The 18561-nt window shown below is 52.4% G+C and overlaps 1 protein-coding gene across 1 annotated transcript in view; it reads right to left on the reverse strand.

Annotated features, from left to right (window-relative positions):
• Positions 1-3244: 3244 nt before the first annotated feature.
• The window catches only part of LOC144730819 (membrane-bound glycerophospholipid O-acyltransferase 1-like), an 84810-nt gene continuing 69493 nt past the window's right edge, over positions 3245-18561 (reverse strand). Inside the window, exons 8-13 of the mRNA XM_078611597.1 lie at positions 15820-16012; positions 13442-13545; positions 11419-11483; positions 10558-10690; positions 7854-8005; positions 3245-5867 (exon numbers count right to left, since the gene is read on the reverse strand). Coding sequence (XP_078467723.1) covers positions 5735-5867; positions 7854-8005; positions 10558-10690; positions 11419-11483; positions 13442-13545; positions 15820-16012 — 780 coding nt within the window. The 3' untranslated portion in view covers positions 3245-5734. The remainder of the gene's footprint in view (positions 5868-7853; positions 8006-10557; positions 10691-11418; positions 11484-13441; positions 13546-15819; positions 16013-18561) is intronic.

An 18561-nucleotide genomic window follows, 5' to 3' on the forward strand; every position in this document is an offset into this window, starting at 1 on the left:
CATACTTCACCACGCTGGTCAGTGCAGGGTTGGTGAAGGTGGGGCCCAGGAACCGGCTTCAGATTTCACTCGCCACCGATGTGACTTGGAATCGAACTCGGGTATTTGAGTTTGTGATGCCGTGCGCTCACCACTGCACCGGCGCTCCACGTTAAATAAAATAATAACACAGGAGTTTGCTTCAACCAAATACATCAGTGGCTTTGAGTTCTACTTTCCCACCCATCGGCCCTGTTAAAAACACATTGTACAATCACGGACCACAATCTCAAACAAGTTTGTGGCCATGACGTAAGTATCCTCGTGATGAAAGCGCAAACCTCGACAAGCAAAGAGCTGCTGTTGTTTTGTTTACACGCGCGGCGAGTTGCTGTGTACTCCGGGCTGTTCGACACGAGTTCGAAGCTTCGTGCTCATCAGAGGGAGGGGAAAAAAAGACCACGAGGCACACCTGGGGTGAGCGTCAGGTTCCGCGCGGGGCTGTGCGCTAGACACGCCGCGGCAGGGTCTGCGTTGCTCGGTGCCACCTTCTAAGCATACGGGTAACGATTATTATTTACATCTGCAGACGACAGATATTCACCGAATGAACGAAGCCGAGTTGAATGGTTTTTCTCCTAAACAAAAGGCACATTTACGACAGGTCGCTTTTACGGTAATTTAAATGATGGGGAGTTAGTTCGCCTGAAGCAAGAAGACCCAAGATCCCCCATTTAGCATCGAGACGGGTGCAAGTGCTGCCAGCATTCGCGTGACAAAAGCCAGCGTCGCTCCTGCCCGCCTTTGTCTCTCCCTCTCGCTGATGTTCGCGCGCCACACCGGGAGGTCGGAGGGTTGAATCCCCCCCCCCCCCCGAGCCGGCGGGAATCATTGCGCAGCGGTGTGCATGCCGATTTGCCCCGCCTGCCATTCCCCCCACACGCACGATCTCAGCGAACCCTTTCCCTCACTCATCTTGGGCATACAGCTTTGGAGAAGGGGAGAGGGGGGAGGGGAAACTATCAAAATAATTATTTGGCCAAAGAATTTGCCAAGGTGCTGAAATCTTGCAGAGCTGGAACATGAAGCTCAACGCGACGCCCCTCCCTCCCCTGCGTTCCCCGCTCTGCGCGGACATCCTGCATAGCCCTGAAATACGTGCGGCAACACGGCCGTCGTCGAATCGTCACCGACGACGACAACATCAAGGCGTTCGGGGGGGGGGGGGGGTCAACTAGCGGATCGTTGGCCATTTCGGGTCGTTCCGTCCGGCGTCCGCACAACGTCCAACGTTCGGCCCCACGATTGAGGGGCGGTCGGTTGCTCGATTCGGTTCCCCGAGCGAGGTCCCAGCGCGCGGCGGCAGACCGTCAGACGTCGCGCCGGTCGACGCGCGGCACAACCGAAAAGCGGCGCCGGAGAGAGATGGCACAACCGCGACAAGCCGATAACACCGGCGGTGCCAACGCTCGCGTTCAGGCACGGAGCGCGCGTGTTACAAACGGTGGCCTGCGGAACAGTAAATGGGGGCCGCAACGGTGGCGAGATATTAACTGCCTCGCCTGGTATACAGGAGGTCGTGATTTCGATCCCGACCCCGACACCTGCTGCTGTATATTTGAAGTGTGCGTGTTCTCCCCGTGGTCGCGTGGATTTGTCTCCTCAGGTTTTTTAGAATCAACATGCGCTAAGGGATATTTGGCTGATATAAATTTCCACACGATAAGCCACTTCATTGTGCTATCATTTGTGGCCAGGTCGCATCTGAAAAATAGCTATATAGCTCAGTGGACCTTAGCTGGTAAAATTAAAAGTTTCATTGAGCGCAAATGCCCTTCTTCATGACACATGAAGAGAGAGTCCAACTATTATCCACTCTCCCTCTCTGGCCTCTATGGGCTATGGAGAAGAGCCACTGCTCGAGATGCCGCCAATCATCTACCGTTCCTGTCAAGGCTGCGCTCTTGACTGAACGCGTCGCGTCATTGTTTGTGCTTGTGCACCACTGCCGAGGCAGTGTCGCCGCTCAATCTGTGTAATTGAACAGTGAATGAAAACCTCGGGCTATTAGTCGTGGCTGAATGCCGAGTGTTGTGGGGGGGAGAGCGGTAGGGGTCAGTGTGGCTGGCTCGTGTGCTCCACCCACGCTTTGCCCTTCCTCCCCACTGCAACCTATGGTGGTCTCCTCAGTTTTTGCCCACGCTTTCCATGGATGTACACGTACGTTGAACTTATTTTGCGCCGAACGCAGACAAACGTGCTAATCGGAGGTGCAGGGGGGGGGGAAGGACTGTACTGTGCAGTAGGGAGCTCGGCTACTGAAGCTGCAACATCCGTTCTGCGTGACTCAATCACGCACGGGCGTTGCGGCGTCAGACCGACGAGCCCTCTTAAGATATCTGTAACACAAGTAGTCAGTCATTGCTTCGTAGAACCCAATGATGCTTAACGGAGCTTCGCGACTCACTTTCAGCACGGGGATCGGTTGGCCGGCTGCTGCATTGCACATGCCAGGAAGCCAGAGGGCCTGGAGAAAATGCCATCCTACGCGAGTGAACAACACTCAAAAACAAACAGGCAAATGACACGCTTGCTTGCACTGCCTCCTGTTGGAAAGACTTTGCGGCCTTGCGCAAGTGAGGGCGGGCGGTGTAGGCTTAGCTCCTTTGCGTGATCGCAGGCGTGCACCGCCGCTCTCTGCCTTGACCTGCCTGATCAATGACCCGGTGCAGCGTTCCATCCCAACGCGGCGTGGACGTAAAGAAGCAGCGGACTTGCCGATGCAACGATTACACGCACACAGAGCGCAGCTACTCACGGTCACACACTTAGGTCCCCCGTTTCATGAAACGACTGCTCGTAAGCCTACGGCACCAATCTGTGCAATCGCGGTTCACGAACGGAAGGGCGGCTTCCTTGCCGTCCTCCCTTGTGGACATCGCTGTGTTGGCTCTTGGGCCAAGCGTTCAAATTGTGGCCTGACCGCGCTCCCTAAAGAGCAACCTCGGCATCATAGGGAACAACACAACATCTGAGCTCGTTTTCTGTTTTTACGTTTTGGCCCAAGTAACCATACGACCTCGCACCAGTCGAGCCGTGCAAAAGTAGCCACAACTCACTGCCGATTATTTTGGGAAACGTGAACATTCTGTCCACCGCTGCCGCTCCGGCGGCTTCTCCCAGACGCTTCATCGTGTGTCCCACCTCCACCAACCCCCTCCCACCCCCCCCCCAATTACCCCCCCCCCCACGAACCCCCCACCACTTTGCCGGGCTCAGCACCACACGTCGCCACAACGCAGAGCGTCGCGAGTCGAGAGTCGTTCACATCGACCGGTTACGTTCCAGACTTAGATCGACGATACATACAGAGACGTCAATCCCATCCCATCCCCTGCCATGTATTCGGCTTACAGGGGCAGGGTATATTTTGGCGAGATTAAAGACTCCAATGGCGATTGTCACTGTCGTGTACACCATGGGACCTTTCAAATGGCCCGAAATCATTTACAGAAGGTGCGATCCAAATATAAAACAAAATGCAGTTCTTTTTTCTTTGCCGGTTGTGGAACAAATCTGCGCATCAGCGGCTGTACAACACAAGTGCGAAGCTTCATTGGTGAAAAAACAAAAAACATTTAGCAGCGTAAAAAAATGTGGCTTTACCGCATACAGCCAGAGGGCCCTCGACTGAAATCGCTGGCATACGCTGGATTAACCCAGCAGCGGTGTCGGTGTGCGATAAGGTCAGCGGTGCCCGTCCGTGCCGGGGGTCAGGGGTGTTGGTCTGTGCCAGGTGATCCACGGAGTGCCGTGCGCAGGGGCGGTGCAGAAGCAGGCCGCCCAGGGGTAGACGCTGCAATTCTGCGACTCACGAAGGAGGTGCGGGCCCACAGGCCCTGCGTAGGCAAGCCCGTTCTCATTGAGCTCGTCGTTATTTTTGGTATGCGTATTGTTGGGTTAGTGTTTTACAGTTTGAGTTACTGGCGTTCGTATTGTTTGAGGTTTTGGTAAGCACTTCTTACGCTTCTCTCTCAACTGGTGTCGTTTAACCCCCGCGTGAACATTTAGCTGACGTTTATGAGCACTTGGATGCACCCCAGGACATTTGAAACACAGCATGTTTGCAACATAAATAGAGCTGACACTCTGCAAAAATAATCGGCACGACAGCACACACGCGGACAGCGGACGTTTGGCAAACACGTACCACGCCCCGGAAGTTAAAACCTGCGGCGTTTTTTAACACCCCGAACTAACGAGCGATCGGTCATGAAGACCGGTATTATAATTGACGACACTCCCACAAAGGTCTGCGGCACACCCAAACCATCCACCCCATCTGGGTTTTCCCAATAAGGCCAGCGGAGATAAAGCCCTCGTCTAGACAACTCACAGTGTTGAAACAGACCTTTGCATTCTTGTTGAGCTGCTTGTGGAATTATGCGATGTTTTTTTCATACTTTTTTACAATACATAATGAATTACGCATCAATTGCAAGGATTTTAAATACCATCCCGCCAAAGATTGTGCCTTCCTAGCAGATTTGTTTTGCGACAAAAGACGGTGTCTTCAGGAGGACGTCACTCTTGCCCTCCCCGCTCGCTGCTCGTTAAGTCTATTTATCCACAAGGCCGTTTAAAGCAAACATCGGCAGAGGGTGCCGGGAACACGGTTCGACGCTCGTCGCGCCCCACGGACACAGCGCTGAACCCGGAGCTTCTCACGCGCGCCGCTCGCGGTCGGGCAAACCGTTTCTGCGATCGCGACAGTGGTCGGGGAAGGGCGGCGCGGAAAAGAAAAGAGATTCGACCGAAACCAACGGTAGATTTCCCTTTCGACCGTGGCTTCGAAAAGCGCGTGGCTTCAGGTATCTCCGTCTTCAACGTGGCACTTTTTTTCAGCTGTGTAGCCCCGGGGGGAGGGGGGGGGGCAGGGGGAAGGGGGGGTGCTGTAGATTAAAAGAAGACACTTCCCCAAAAAAATCAACTGGTTATATATCTTTTCATACTTTACACGCCCATCTCGGTCGGGGTCGTTGGTTGCAGGCTGGGCGACACAAGGCTGAAGCTTCTTAAATAAAAAAAAATACTCGAAAGTCAAAGCCAAATGACTTCCAGGCTCACCACCAATGCGTTGCGCCCTTGTGTGACGTCGTAGCCACACTGTGGTGATGCAATGGGAGCCCCATGATCTCAGCTTCCCACGTGACAAACAGTGCATTGTGGGGGCTGCATTTTAGCCTATGAAGCCCAGTGCAACGGGAGCTATGGGGTATTCTGCCCCATAGCTGGGAGCCAGAGTCGGAAGGCAAAATTCATTAATTACTGACGTCATCGGATTTTAACTGACGCCTCAAGATCGTATTCATAACAGAGTAAAATAGAGCCCAATTGTTTTTTTGCGTTGTTTCTTCCTTTAAGGTGAGGAGGGGCAACCTCGGAGAGCTCACGCCGAGACCGCAGCGTCGATTTCAGTTCTGAACATTTAAAATTTCTATCAAACAAAAGCGCGCCCGCCGTAGCTCTCTTTCCGCCGGTTGTCGACTGCGGTCAGTCAGTCGGTCATTCAGCCAATCGGACGGTCGGATGGTCGTTTGGTCGATCAATCGGATGGTCGGACAGTCGGACGATCGTTCGGTCAATCGTACAGTCGGTCAATCGGACGTTCGGACAGACGGACGGCCGTTCATTCGGTCAGCTGTGAGTGGAGTCCACGAGGCCAGGGACCGCTCCGTGCCCTTGTGGCGGCGGGTCACTGTGTTTTCCTGGCCTGGGTGTGGTTGGTGGGGCTGCTGGCCGTGACCGTCGGGGCCGGAGGTCGCGCCCTGATGGGCAGCACAAGGAGGATGGCCACCGTCACCACGTGCAGGCAGTAGTACATGGACCTGCAAGGGGGGGGGGGGGGGCGGGCGACGGACACCCTGAGCACGTTTCGATCGTCCGTCATTGTAAACGGAACCCCCGCTGGAAGTCCAGTTTCTTCTCTTCAGATGGTTTCGCACGTCGGTGCGTCTTTCAGCTCAAATGGTCAGACATCGGAACGCTTTGTTTAGACTGGAGGAGGAATCCGATGAGCTGTGAAGCTCTCTTGCACAGATGTCCGGTAGGGGGCGGGTCAGCAAGTTACAGCAACAAACGATACAAAAATAAGCAATTGGAGAAAAGGTCAGCAAGTCACTAAAAATAAATAACTAGATACAAATAAAGTATATAAGTACCAATGAATTCCTGCCCGAATTTCCAATAATAAGCAAGTAATGGCAAATCCATGTTCCTATGGCAGGATCAGTCTCTGCATAGGACAACCACTGATAACTTCACACAAAGTGTTAGCTATGCAATGGAAACACTTTATGTCTGGATGATGACTGTGGGATGAAAATTTCACCTTTTCCCCAGCAGGTGGCAGCAGACCCAAGCCTTGGCAACAAGAGTCGGTGATTACCTTCACGCTCAATACTGGGACTGTGTTTTCGATCTGCTTGTAGCCAATAAAGAAAATTTCACTAAACACGTTGTCTCTTAATAACTTCAGTAATTTTGCTGGAGCAGTCACACCTGATGACGGTTGCTTGTGTTACTTCCGAAACGTCGTGATTTAATTTATTTGTTTTCATTTTAATTTATTACCTACGTGACTTTACCGAAAAAACCAAAGAGTATGGATCCTTGCAGTCACGAAAACTTCAAATCTAGAAAATGACACTCCCCAGTGAAGGCAAGCACTGGCTTGCCACGAAGTGGCACACGCATTCTATGCACCACACGGATGAATGGTGGGCTGCACAAACACCTGACTGGGAATCGAACTTGTGAGGTTCCGCCTTGCAGGTCGAGCACTCTCGGCACGGTATTGGTCCGTCGTTAAAAGGTATTTGTATGCACAGCGATGGCGGGTTCAGGTATGCTTTGTGGAATTAATTAATATACGTAAGTCGGATGTATTTGTTTTAAGTCGAGGGGACATCTTGGCATCAGCCAATGTTAATGTGACATCTCACTCTTCACCGAGCCACCCGCCAGTCCACTCAGCTGTTTGTTCCTTCACTCGCTCACAACTTCAGCCAGTTCCCGTGCCGTCCCAATTGCTCGTTCGCATATTCAATTGTTTACAAACTGTCACTTTTAAATTCACGCAGTTGATCACCAGTTTTACTCGCTCATCTTTCCATTTGCTCTATCACTCCGTCACCCACCCGTTCGTTCAGTCGTGGAGGAGAAGTCAGCGCTGTGGTCGGATGTTCCCTCGCTCGTTCTGACCATTGCTCACTCATTCACGCTCTGACCGAATGTTGCAGTGCCTTACCCCCACTGTCAATGGGCACTGATTCAATCACGGTCATTCACCCATTCACTTACTCGTGCACTCAGTTACTCTGTCACTCCATCACCTATCCATTCTGCAACTCAATCACGAACCCAGCTGCTCATTCATCGGTCCATTCATTCACCCAGTTATTCATTCATCCACACACTGTTGCCATCTCACTCGCGCATTCGCCAACCCAGCCATTCACTTTATCCACTCGGTCACTGGTAAATTCACCCAGTCATCCACCCACTTACTCAGTAACCGGTCAATTGGCCAATTGGCCAATTCATTAACTCGTTTACAAGCCTGCCCACTGATTCGCTCACAAATTCACTCTCTAAATGACTCAACCACTCAGTCACCAGTTCACTCACTCTGTCATTCATCAGTTATATCTCACTCATTGCCTCCATTGCCTATTCACTCACTCATTCACCCAGAGTCAACGGTCCACTCAACCATGCATTCATCAATTCACTCACTCAGTCCTCGCTCTCTTTGATCCGTCCGCCTGCCCATGCGACCCAATTCTAAGACCCCAGCCCTGGCCCATGCTCACCGGTAAAAGTCGAGCGCTGGCTTCATGCCGTACATGACGAAGGGCGCCACCGTGTAGCAGATGGAGAGCTGCGTGGCGGCCCACGTCACCACGTCGTACGCCACCTTCACCGTCTTGGAGCCCAGGAAGTAGTGCCGGAAGTTGTTGCGCATCTGCCGAGACGCGCGGTGCGAGAAACCACGCAAGCACGCACGCAAGCACACACGCGCGAGCTAAAGCCGCCGTGGAGAGCCGGGCTAACGTAAACAAGGTTACAATGACGACAACAAGTGACGGACAATGGCGATTCAGGAAGCCAGCGTCTCCTTGCTCAGACGAGCGGCGAGGCGGGGTGCTCGTGTCAATGAGCGGACCCTACGCCACAAGGAAACTACATTTTTTTTATAAACAAGCGACCGTCCATTTGGTCAAGGCAGGAAATTGCAGGACAAGTCAGATGCCAAAAACGACTTGGTCCAAATGGGCTGCCACCTGCTAATACACCCACCCGGTTTGGCTACGTACGGTGTGAAAGGAGTTCACACACTTGTAAATCCATAAAGTTCACACACGTAAGTATGAACATGTTTGTAGGCTCTTATTTTCATATATGATAACCACTGACGACTTCCCACAAATGTGGTGCTCGCAAAGCAAGCAACTGTGATGGAGGTTTTGTTTTTTTTAGTCAGTCTGGCGACAGCCGAGAGCATCAAATCACGTCACTTGAGGCCTTGGATGCGAACCCGGGGGAGGTGGGGGGGGGACTGAGCGCTGCCTAATTCAGTGGACATATCTCATGCGCCATGGAAATGAGGCGTCGGGTTTCGCGTTGACCTTCTGATCGAGCAGCAACCCCCGTGGACACTGCCAACGCATGACTCCGTCGCGGAATTCTGTGCGTGCGATGGGCCCGAGGATTAGAACTTTATAGCTGCGCAGCGGCGGTTTGGAGTGGACTTGCCGAAAGACTGGCACCAGCGGTGTTCAAGATCGGCCTCTTGTGGAGGAGGCTTGTGAAGGATGCTGCTGCTGCTGCTACTACTGGGCGGTTGGAGGCAGTCGCCCTCCAGCAACAACAGAGGGCAAAGGAGCGACGCTCACAACAACGAACGGAGCGCCGGGCAGCTAAAATGCGGCGAGTTGGCACATTAGGGGGCACAGGTGGTGCATCTGCCAGTCACCTCAGTCAGTAAACCCATGGCACCTGGGTCTGTCCCGTGACCTGTTAGCGAGCATTCGACACTTCACATGGCTTCGGAGCACACCTGGCCTGGTTCAAGCGTCGTGGTGACGTCACCGCCACTTCGCGGCAAATGGCGGTTGTTCTCGTTGTTGCGCGTGAAATACTGTGTGTTCCACTTCTGAACGTGTTAGAAATGTCAATAACCAGTTAAAGGAATCCCCTCGTGGAGAAAGCGACTTGCTGGTGACAATGAAGCGGAGAGCGTTTTGAACGAGCGCTTCAAGAAGGGAAGTAAAGAAGCATTCTGCCCTCGCCTTGGACCGGTGCAGATAATCACCACAGTCTCATCGGGTGCTAGACTGTGGTGCCCATACCGAGATGTCGCCAAAACGATGCGTTCCATATCCCAGCGATGGCATCATTGTTAACAGGATGGGACACGAGATGGCGGCGATAGTCCGTTTATAGATGTTACTCAATTTATAGCCGTACAGACGAGAGAGAGCGAGAGAGGGCCTTTTGATGTTCGGGCCACAGACGGTTCGATCGACCCCTTGATCTACCCAAATAGTGTTTTGCTTGTTTACGTCCCGTCTCCTGGCAGACGTTCCGGTTGTTCATGTGGCTTGGCTGGCAGAGCGCGGCTGCAGCAGGACACGGGGTCCGTTTCACCACCACGCCGATAGCCGTGGAGCTAGAGATCCGGAGCGCGTTTCACCGTCCTGCCGAAAGCCGTGGAGCTAGAATCCCGAAGCATTTGACCGGCACTCTGATAACCATGGAGCTAGAGTCCCGGAGCGTTTCACCGGCACTCCGATAACGGTGTAGCTCGAATCCCGAAGCGTTAGACTGGCACTCCGATAGCGGTGGAGCGAGAGTCCCAGTGCGTTTCACCGGCACTCCGATAACCGTGGAGCTAGAATCCCGGAGCGTTTCACTGGAACACCGATAGCCGCGGAGTCCCGGAGTGAAGCCAAGCGGCATGCGCGCGCACGCTCGCACGCTCACCACAGAGCCCGGCGTTGGACGAGAGACGGCGAATCGCGGAGGTAAACTCCGAGACGAGTCCGTGCCTGCGAACCCCGGTTGCTCCGTCTCATAACAAATGCGCCAAGACGTTCAAGATCCAACAAACCTCGCTAAGGACACCGCAAACCGACTTCCGTCCTCTTGCCAAATTCTGTAGCTGTGACATACACGTGTGTGTGTGTGTGCGCACGCGGGATGGGTGTGTGTTGGTTAATGGTGGCATTAGCGCGCTGCGTTACGAACCCGGTTACTCAGGTTCAATTCCCGTTCACGGTTGACATCCCTAGGTTGACTGAGCCTCAAATGAATAGCTGGTGCAGTGAGTAAACACCACCACTACGAAGACAAAGGCCGGGCGTGGTGCTACCCACCCACCCCCTCGTGTGCTGTGCCAGCCTTCATAGGTGCTACTCACAAGCAGCACTTGCCCCAAAAATCTGCTAAAGCTACACGGGGGATATTTGCCTCTGGGGTGTGTGTGCTGTGTGTGTGTGCGAGCCGGGAGCTCACAGCGCGTGCAGACAGGCTCATGATGATGCCGGTGAGGAAGGTGAAGTAGTATCCCGGGTAGACACCGTGCCACGCCGCGGATAGCACGAACGTGGCCACCGTCGGGTACGTCTTGACGCGGTCGTAGCACACGCTGGCACGCGGAACACACAAACCAAGCACACGCTGGCACGCGGAACACACAAACCAAGCACACGCTGCCACACGGAACACACAAACCAAGCACACGCTGGCACGCAGAACACACAAGCCAAGCGCAGAGATCCCCACGTAGAGCCTCAGTAGGCTGTTGGGCCAAACACTGTCAGCGAGTGGCACCTATGAAGGCCGGCATGGCACGCGAGGGAGTTGGGTGGCCGGCACCACGCCCTGCCGCCTTAGCCTCCCCAGTGGTGATGTTTACACACCACACCAGGTACTCATTTTAAGGCTGAGTCGACCTAGGGAAAGCCCAGCACCAGTTCAGATATTTACCACAGGCAAAGATTTGAACTTGCACCCTCCCCATCAGCACTAACCACAGCACCAACTGCTCAGCCCGCCTGTACTGGTCGTGGACATTCCACAATGCTATGGTGGGGGGGGGGGGACCAGTCTCTCCATAGAACTACCACTGTGTTAACATAACGAAGGAAAATTAAAACACGAAGCCACTGGAGCTATGCATTTTAAATCGAGATTTTAAAACTCATTTGCTAAGAACCGCTTTTTGTCCTTGCCCCGGATCTCCTATTAGCATGGTCGGTTACATACGTGCGAAAGAAGTTCAATATACATGTATGTATGCATGTCGAACATCTTTCGCACGGTACATAGCGTCAATGTGAACAGCGCGGGCGGGTGGGCGGGCGGTCTCCTTACTATTTGAGCCACCGAACCGTCATCATGTTCCAGTTGTCCAGGAACATCTTGAAGCTGGTGGCAGTCTGAAACCACAAGACGTCGGGGACACAAAGCAGGGCAACACAAGCAGAAATGTAACACAATCGCCACGACACTAGAGTCACCATCAGCGCTGGTTTACGCTCGCTCGCACGCACACAATCACACACAACAGTGCGTTATGCATAATTAGCCAGAGACTCGTTTGCAACGGGCCCCCACGGCACCCCGCAGATGCCCCGAGACTCGTTTGTAAATGGACTCCGGGCCGCACGAGGATGCCCTGGAGCTCGTTGGTGCAGCCCCGTTCGCCTCGGCTGACCCTGAGGCTCGCCGTCGTTGTTGTTGTTGTGATTGTCGCTGTTGTCGTTGGTGCTGGGCCCCAGTGGGGTTTTTTCCCCGAGGTTGTGCCACGCTTGTCGCTCTCTCTCTCCTCTCTCTCCTCTCTCCTGTGCTTCCTTGCCGTGATCTCCCTCCAAACCCCCTACCCTCCGTCTACCCCGAAGTGAGCTTATTAATTTGTGTAAAGCATCTTGAGATGCTGTAGCATTTAGATGAACCGCAATGCCACAAACGAACCGCAATACCTCGCCGATCTCGTCAGGGAGCATAAACCATCACACAAACTCCGGTCACCCTCGCAGAAGCGGCTTTTAGATAACCATCGAACAAAGACGGTCACCGCACGGCACGCTTTCAGATGTGCTTCTACGGCCGTCTGGAACGATTTTCTTATATTAGGGGGCCAACTGAGCGATGCATTTTTAAATCTAGATTAAAAACTAATTTCATTAGAACTGCTTTTTGTGTTTAGTTTGTCCTTCACCCGCACCTCCGATTAGTATGGTTGGATACGTACGGTGCGAAAGAAGTTAAACTGACATACGTACATTGACATTTCTGCTACTGCTGCCGTTGTAGTCGTCATTGTAATAAGATTACCAAAGGCAGGACATGGTAATCCCACACTGTTAGTCCGTTATCAGTGTGTAATCAGATGCACTGGTACATGATATTTATGATTGAGAAAATCACTGTGTCAGCTGTTTGGCTCCAAGTGAAGGCAGCTGGCAATACACAGAGCATGGCAGAAGGCCTGCAATCATCGTCCTGTGACATTAATTACGTGCACTGTGATAGAGGTTGTCTTCAAAAGGTCATACGAGTGCGAGGTGGTGCTCATCTCTATTTATAGCTCCTGAACCAGTGGTGAAAATTCCACATTCCTACGGCAGGGGCCATTCCATTCAAAGAACTCATCTCTGCTGACTCCCCAGGACGAGGTACTCATTTGATCAACTCAGAAGGAGCTGAGGGCTGAACGGAATCCCGACTGAACTGACAACTCAACGTCCCAATTGCGAAGCATTTGGTGATGCTGCTGCAGCTGCTGCTGCGTTGGCAGCGGTGCAGGCAAGCACGAGTGTAGGGGATCTGCGAGCCATCCTCGCACACTCGCACCACGCAGACATTAAATCTCCGCACTCAGCATAGCACGCACCAATCACACGGGTAATACACTAGACGGGGGTCAAGGGTTAAAGGGCACTGACGTCACACGGACTCGGCGTGTGAGACGGTGATGTGTATTGGGAACGAGGGCGGAGATGGAGGGTTTAAAAGGGGCTGCGAGAGACGTGTTCGGGGTTGGTCTGAGGAACGAGGCTGTGGTTTGAAGAATCAAGAAGCGCGTAACCAGTCTCAGACTCCTCTTCACAAGTAACAATAAAGTTCACCACATTCGTCAGTAACACTGCGTGCGGCCTTAGAAAGAAAAATAAATGCATGTATGTACGTTGAACATCTTCCGCACCACACGTAGCCAACCGTGATAATTGGGAGGTGCAAATAATAATAATAGGCGATGTTTCAAAAAATGTCCCTTCTGTAGCACTTTGCCAACTGCGCCGCGCGGACTCATCCATCGCCGTCCCCGTGACCCATCGGCACGGTACTTGGTGGGCGGTGAGCGGTGAGCGGTGCGTGAGTAAGCTGCCCGAACCTCAATGTTCCAGATGTTGAGGTTGGAGATGAGGTCCCAGCGAGCCTCGCCGTTCTTGTGGTAGCCGTTGAACCCGAACCCCGCCGCGTTGTTGATCGCGTCCGCTGCGAAAAAGAGGCCCACAAAACGCGTGAGCGCGCGGCGCGCGTGTGCAAACACATGGTGTGCGTAAGCACACGGCGCGCGTGCAAACACACGGTGCGCGTAGAAACGCACGCGGGCTTGTTCACGAGAGGGTTGGCCCCTCTTACGTAAAATAAAAATTGTTAGTTTTATTTGTTTTTTTGCGATTTGCTTACCCTTCCTATACTTTGCACTCCTATCGCGTTTTTGTATTGTTTGTTCTGGACCTCCCCGACTGGACGTTGGATTTCTACGGTATAAATAACGATTCTGATCGATGGATTCTGATAGGTACAAGAAAAAAACCTAGGCCAGATCACGGGAAGAAGAATATCTCGCAATACGAGAAGAGGGAAGACAACGATGAGCACAGTTGGCTACGTACGGTGCGAAGGAAGTTCAACGTACATCGTCTCGAGCAGTGCATCACTGTGCACCTGACAGTAACGGGGACCCGAAGATCCATGTTAGTGCCGTGCAATATTTCCCAGGGCAGCAGCTGCCTCAAGAAGAGGACAACCGTGGGAAAACGAGGACGGGGGTGGGGGGGTACCCTAGTTCACCTAGACACACACACATGATGATCACCATCAGCTCGCATCCACCACTAAGTAGCGGTGCTGTTGCCATGGTGGCTAAATTAGGAGCACGTGTTTTTGGGATAGCAGACGCGGGTAACTGGGCGATGCTGTACGTATGAATGTTGAACTTCTTTCGCGCCGCACGTAGCCAACCGTACTGAACCGTACTGATGTATGGATGCAGAACTTATTTTCCACCGTACTTAGCCAAACGCTCACTTTAGGCTACCGATGCCCTGTCTGCTCATTGTCTGCCAGCGTCGCCCGTTGTTGTCGGGGGCGCTGCTGCCGCCGGTTACGCAAGGGGCCATCGCTGGTGCCCCCGGTGCCAGCCCGTTGGCAATTCCACTCGGCTCCAGGTCACCCTGCACCACATGAGGCCATTTCTTCCCGTAGCCCACGCTGTCCCCCACTTATCTCTCTTTATCCGATCAAACAAAGGTTGCGGGGGAGCGCTGCGGTGCTACATGACCTAGCCAGCACAGCCTCGCTTGCCAGAGAGGCCCACTGATAGGACTGTATCTGCATGCATTGACAAGTATGCACGTGCGCACGCATACACACAAAACATTCACCGCGAGTTCACGGCTATGTTCCGCAGATACAAAATAGTACAATCTCAAGCCCCAGTCCGTGTGAGCGGCCACGTTGCAGCTCTCCGTGACTTCCTACTACCAGGTGCGTGTGTGTGGTGCAGCGCTTTGAGTTGCGTGAACGGAGGGTTTATTTTTTTGGTCACCATGAAGAGTTATAAAGGGTCGCAGGCGTCGTGTAGACCGGAGTTATGAAATTCCCCAGGAGCCAAACCTAGTTTGTTACGTCTATAATTGCCATAATGTAGTCGGTTTGTAATTAGGGCTCTCACAAAGGCACGATGTTTCACAGACGGATATAGTCTGCCAGTAGGAGGCAATATTGCTTTGTGGTTTTACTCAATTAAGTTGTTTGCCTGCAATTTTTCTCAATACGGTAAATTTGGACCGCGATACCCACACACACACACACACGGCCGGCTCTTTCAACGTCGCGTGATCTCTCTAACGTCCGCTGTGAGGCAGGCGGCCCATGTTTATTGTTAATGCAGTATTAACCAGGGCGGCCACTGGGATTCCAACCATGAACTTCGGCAGCGCCCAGCTGTGCTGCACGGGGTGAGCGGTGGGACCAGGGCTTCATCTGTCACTTCATATTTTACAAAACGCTGCTACGCTGGCGACTTGCAAGTCGGGATTATCGGCATAAGGCACCACCACAAGAGATACACCGAACCGAAACAATCCGATATAATTTTACGCCGAATTCCTAAAAGCCCAAGATCAGGTTTACAAACATTAGATGAACAAACTAAGGCGAGAAGGACAGAATGTGCCGCGCCGCGATAAAACGAAACTATTTTTTTTATTTCAGCAGGTAAGGCCCGCTGAGCCACACGGCTCTTTTTCAGCAGCGACCTGCACATTACAAACGAAGGCTCAACGAAGTGGCCTATCACCCCCGTGGGCATTTATAAGCAGCAACCAAATGCTTTCGACGTACGTAGATTCTAAACGTGGAGCGGGAAAAAAAACATCTAACAAAAGGAGGACCTGGAAGAAAAACTAAAATCCAGGCAAACCACGGCGTGCTCGGGTGGTTTCCGGCCTGCGCCAGGGCAGGCGGGCGGACAGGACCCACCGATGGACCAAGCGAAGTAGTACTTGGGCCGCGCCGCCTGGATGGACACGAAGAGGTAGCAGAGGCGGAAATGCAGCGGCTCGGTCTGCACGAAGCGCTCGTCCACGTTGTAGTTGACGGGGAAGCCCCGGGCCACCGTGAGGTGCAGTCCCAGCGACACGAGAGCGACGGCCAGCTTGTACATCACCGCGCTCTATGGTGAGGGTCGGGGGTCGAGAGACAAAGATCATCCCCGTAGAGCTATTAACAGAATGTTGGAGCAAGTGCCGTTAGCGAGTGGCACTTATGAAGGCCGGTACGACGCACGAGGGGATGGGCGGCTGGTACCACGCACGGTCACCATTGACCACCATCGACTCCGCAGTGCCGATGTTTACACACCACACGAGGTACTCATTAGAGGCTGAGTCAACTTAGGGGAGGCCCAGGACCGGTTCAGATAATCGTCAGTGGTGTTGGTGGTCGTGAGCGGGAATCGAACTCGGGTCGCTGTGTTCGTCACTTGTTGTCGCAACTTTCTGACCCGCTCCTACTCGACACTGTGAAAGAGCTTCATAGCTCATCGGATTCCACCTCCAGTCTGATTCTGCAGAAGGTTCGTGGTTAGAATTCAGCGGCCGCTCTGGCCAACACTGCGGTGTGCGGGTACGAATGGTAACAGCACCGAGCGCCGTCTGCTTCACAGTGGACGCAAAAGATCCCGTGACGTCATTCGTCGCCGGCATCACGGTCTGCAACGGCCGATTTTGAATAGTCACCCGGGAAATTACTTCATAGCAAAATGTACAGAGCAACCATTGCCACCCCCCCATGCCCCCCCCCCGACTGTGAAAACTGAACAAAGCATCTTGAGACTCAGTGAGGATTGTCCTCAAATTGACCATTGAACTTGAAAAGTGTCCCTTCGAGCGGCCCCGATTCACATGTTGGTGACAAAAACATTTAAAATTAATCCGATTGATGGTCAAAAACGAGCCAACGTCCACGTAGAAGATCTCTGGTTTTGATCTTCCAGCAAGCTCATGGTCCATTCTAAACCGCATGCACGCAACCCATGGCAGATGCGGATACCTGATCCACAAATGCTAAATTTAAAACTCTCCAATGCGCAACTGTGGTCATCCAGAACAGACCATACAATGTTTAACGACGCAATGCCCAATACACAAATACGAAGGAGACATTGCAGTGATACTATTCCGCTGCTCCTGACGCGGTTATCTGGCTTGACTACCTCAATGTGGAATTGTAGTTATTGCTCTGCATCTTCATCGGCCATACAAGAGAAGAAGACTGCACTTGCAGGTTGCCCCTCTTTAAAGTTGACAACGCAAAAGAGATCATGGAGTGTAGATGCTCAAGGGGCCACACCATGTCAACGAACGATGGGGGATGAGACGCAGAATTAACTTCGGAGTGGAGACCGAGAGGTGAAACCCAAGAATTTGGAGGCCGCTGCTCCCGGACAAGAATGGAAGGGGTGGAAGGAATGGAATGAATCTAGGAATGGAATGAAAATCGGGAGCCCTTTGCCCAACGGTGGGAAGTTACGGGGCGAGCAGCAGCAGCAGCAGCTGCAGTAGCAGCAGAATATTAACCCAGGCTTCCGCTCCACAAAAGCGCTCGTCAAACCGACGTGGCTCTGGCTGGGTTATAAAACAATAAATAATTCAGGTTATACCAGGTTTGATTGATTTATTCAACAACACCCATCGCCGTGCAGTTAGAAACCCACTGCATCAAGCAAGCCGCAGGATGTCGCGAAAGCGACGGTTATGGACGTGTCAAGGTCTCCCAACATCTAACACCGCAGCAGGAAACTGGTATTTGTTGCCCACAGGCGCAAAACGGTCGCTCGCCAACAACAATAAACGCAGTGACAGTTGCATCTTCGGCATTCCCCATCACTCGCGAACAAGGCTCCGCATGTGCAGAGAAAGTTTTACAACGGACCGCGTAGAATCACTTTGAAAGAATGCAGATATCAGCTTTAGCGGTTGGGGGGGGGGGCAGGAGTAATGCCTGCACTTCGGTGCGGGTTGGGGAGTACAGCTCAAACAAAGCTTCGGAGGCCTTTCAGTACGGACGCGCATAAAGTGATGCGAGGAATTTCACAGCAGGATAGGGTTAAAAAAAAGCAAATTGCAAGTTTGTAATTGAATGGACGAGCGAAGTCACTCTTGATTCACCACGAAAAGGAGGATACACTGCTTAGGACACCTGCGCAGGATTGAGGGGGGCACCTTGTCGTGACATGCAATCAGAATGAGAATGTTTATTTATACTGGACAAAGTCGATGAGCTATAAAGCTCTTTTTCACAGATGTCCAGTAGGGGAAGGTCATAACATTACAACAACAAACAAAACACGAAAGGAGTGCAAAGTATAGATAGGAAAGGAAAACAATTGTCTTAAAAAAAATGCAAATAAAACTAAACTGTTTTTATCTTCTCAGGCAAAACCCACGAAGCTATGAGCTAATTTTTCAGAAACGACCAAGCCACAAATGATAGCTCAATTGGCTTATCGTGTGGAAATTTACAGCAGCCAAATACTCTTAAAGGCATGTTTCTAAATACCACCAAGGGAGAGGCCCAAAGCCAGAGAGGCGGGGAACTAAAAAAGCAAACCTGCCAGGTGAGGGAGCGACTGTGCAAATGTGCAAATGTGCAAATGTGCAAAGGATGTAAACTATGTCAGGGTGCGCTCACACGCATGACATAAGCCATTACAATTTTTGA

The sequence above is a fragment of the Lampetra planeri genome, chromosome 2, assembly GCF_965212315.1.
Source record: "Lampetra planeri chromosome 2, kcLamPlan1.2.h2, whole genome shotgun sequence".
NCBI lineage: Eukaryota > Metazoa > Chordata > Hyperoartia > Petromyzontiformes > Petromyzontidae > Lampetra > Lampetra planeri.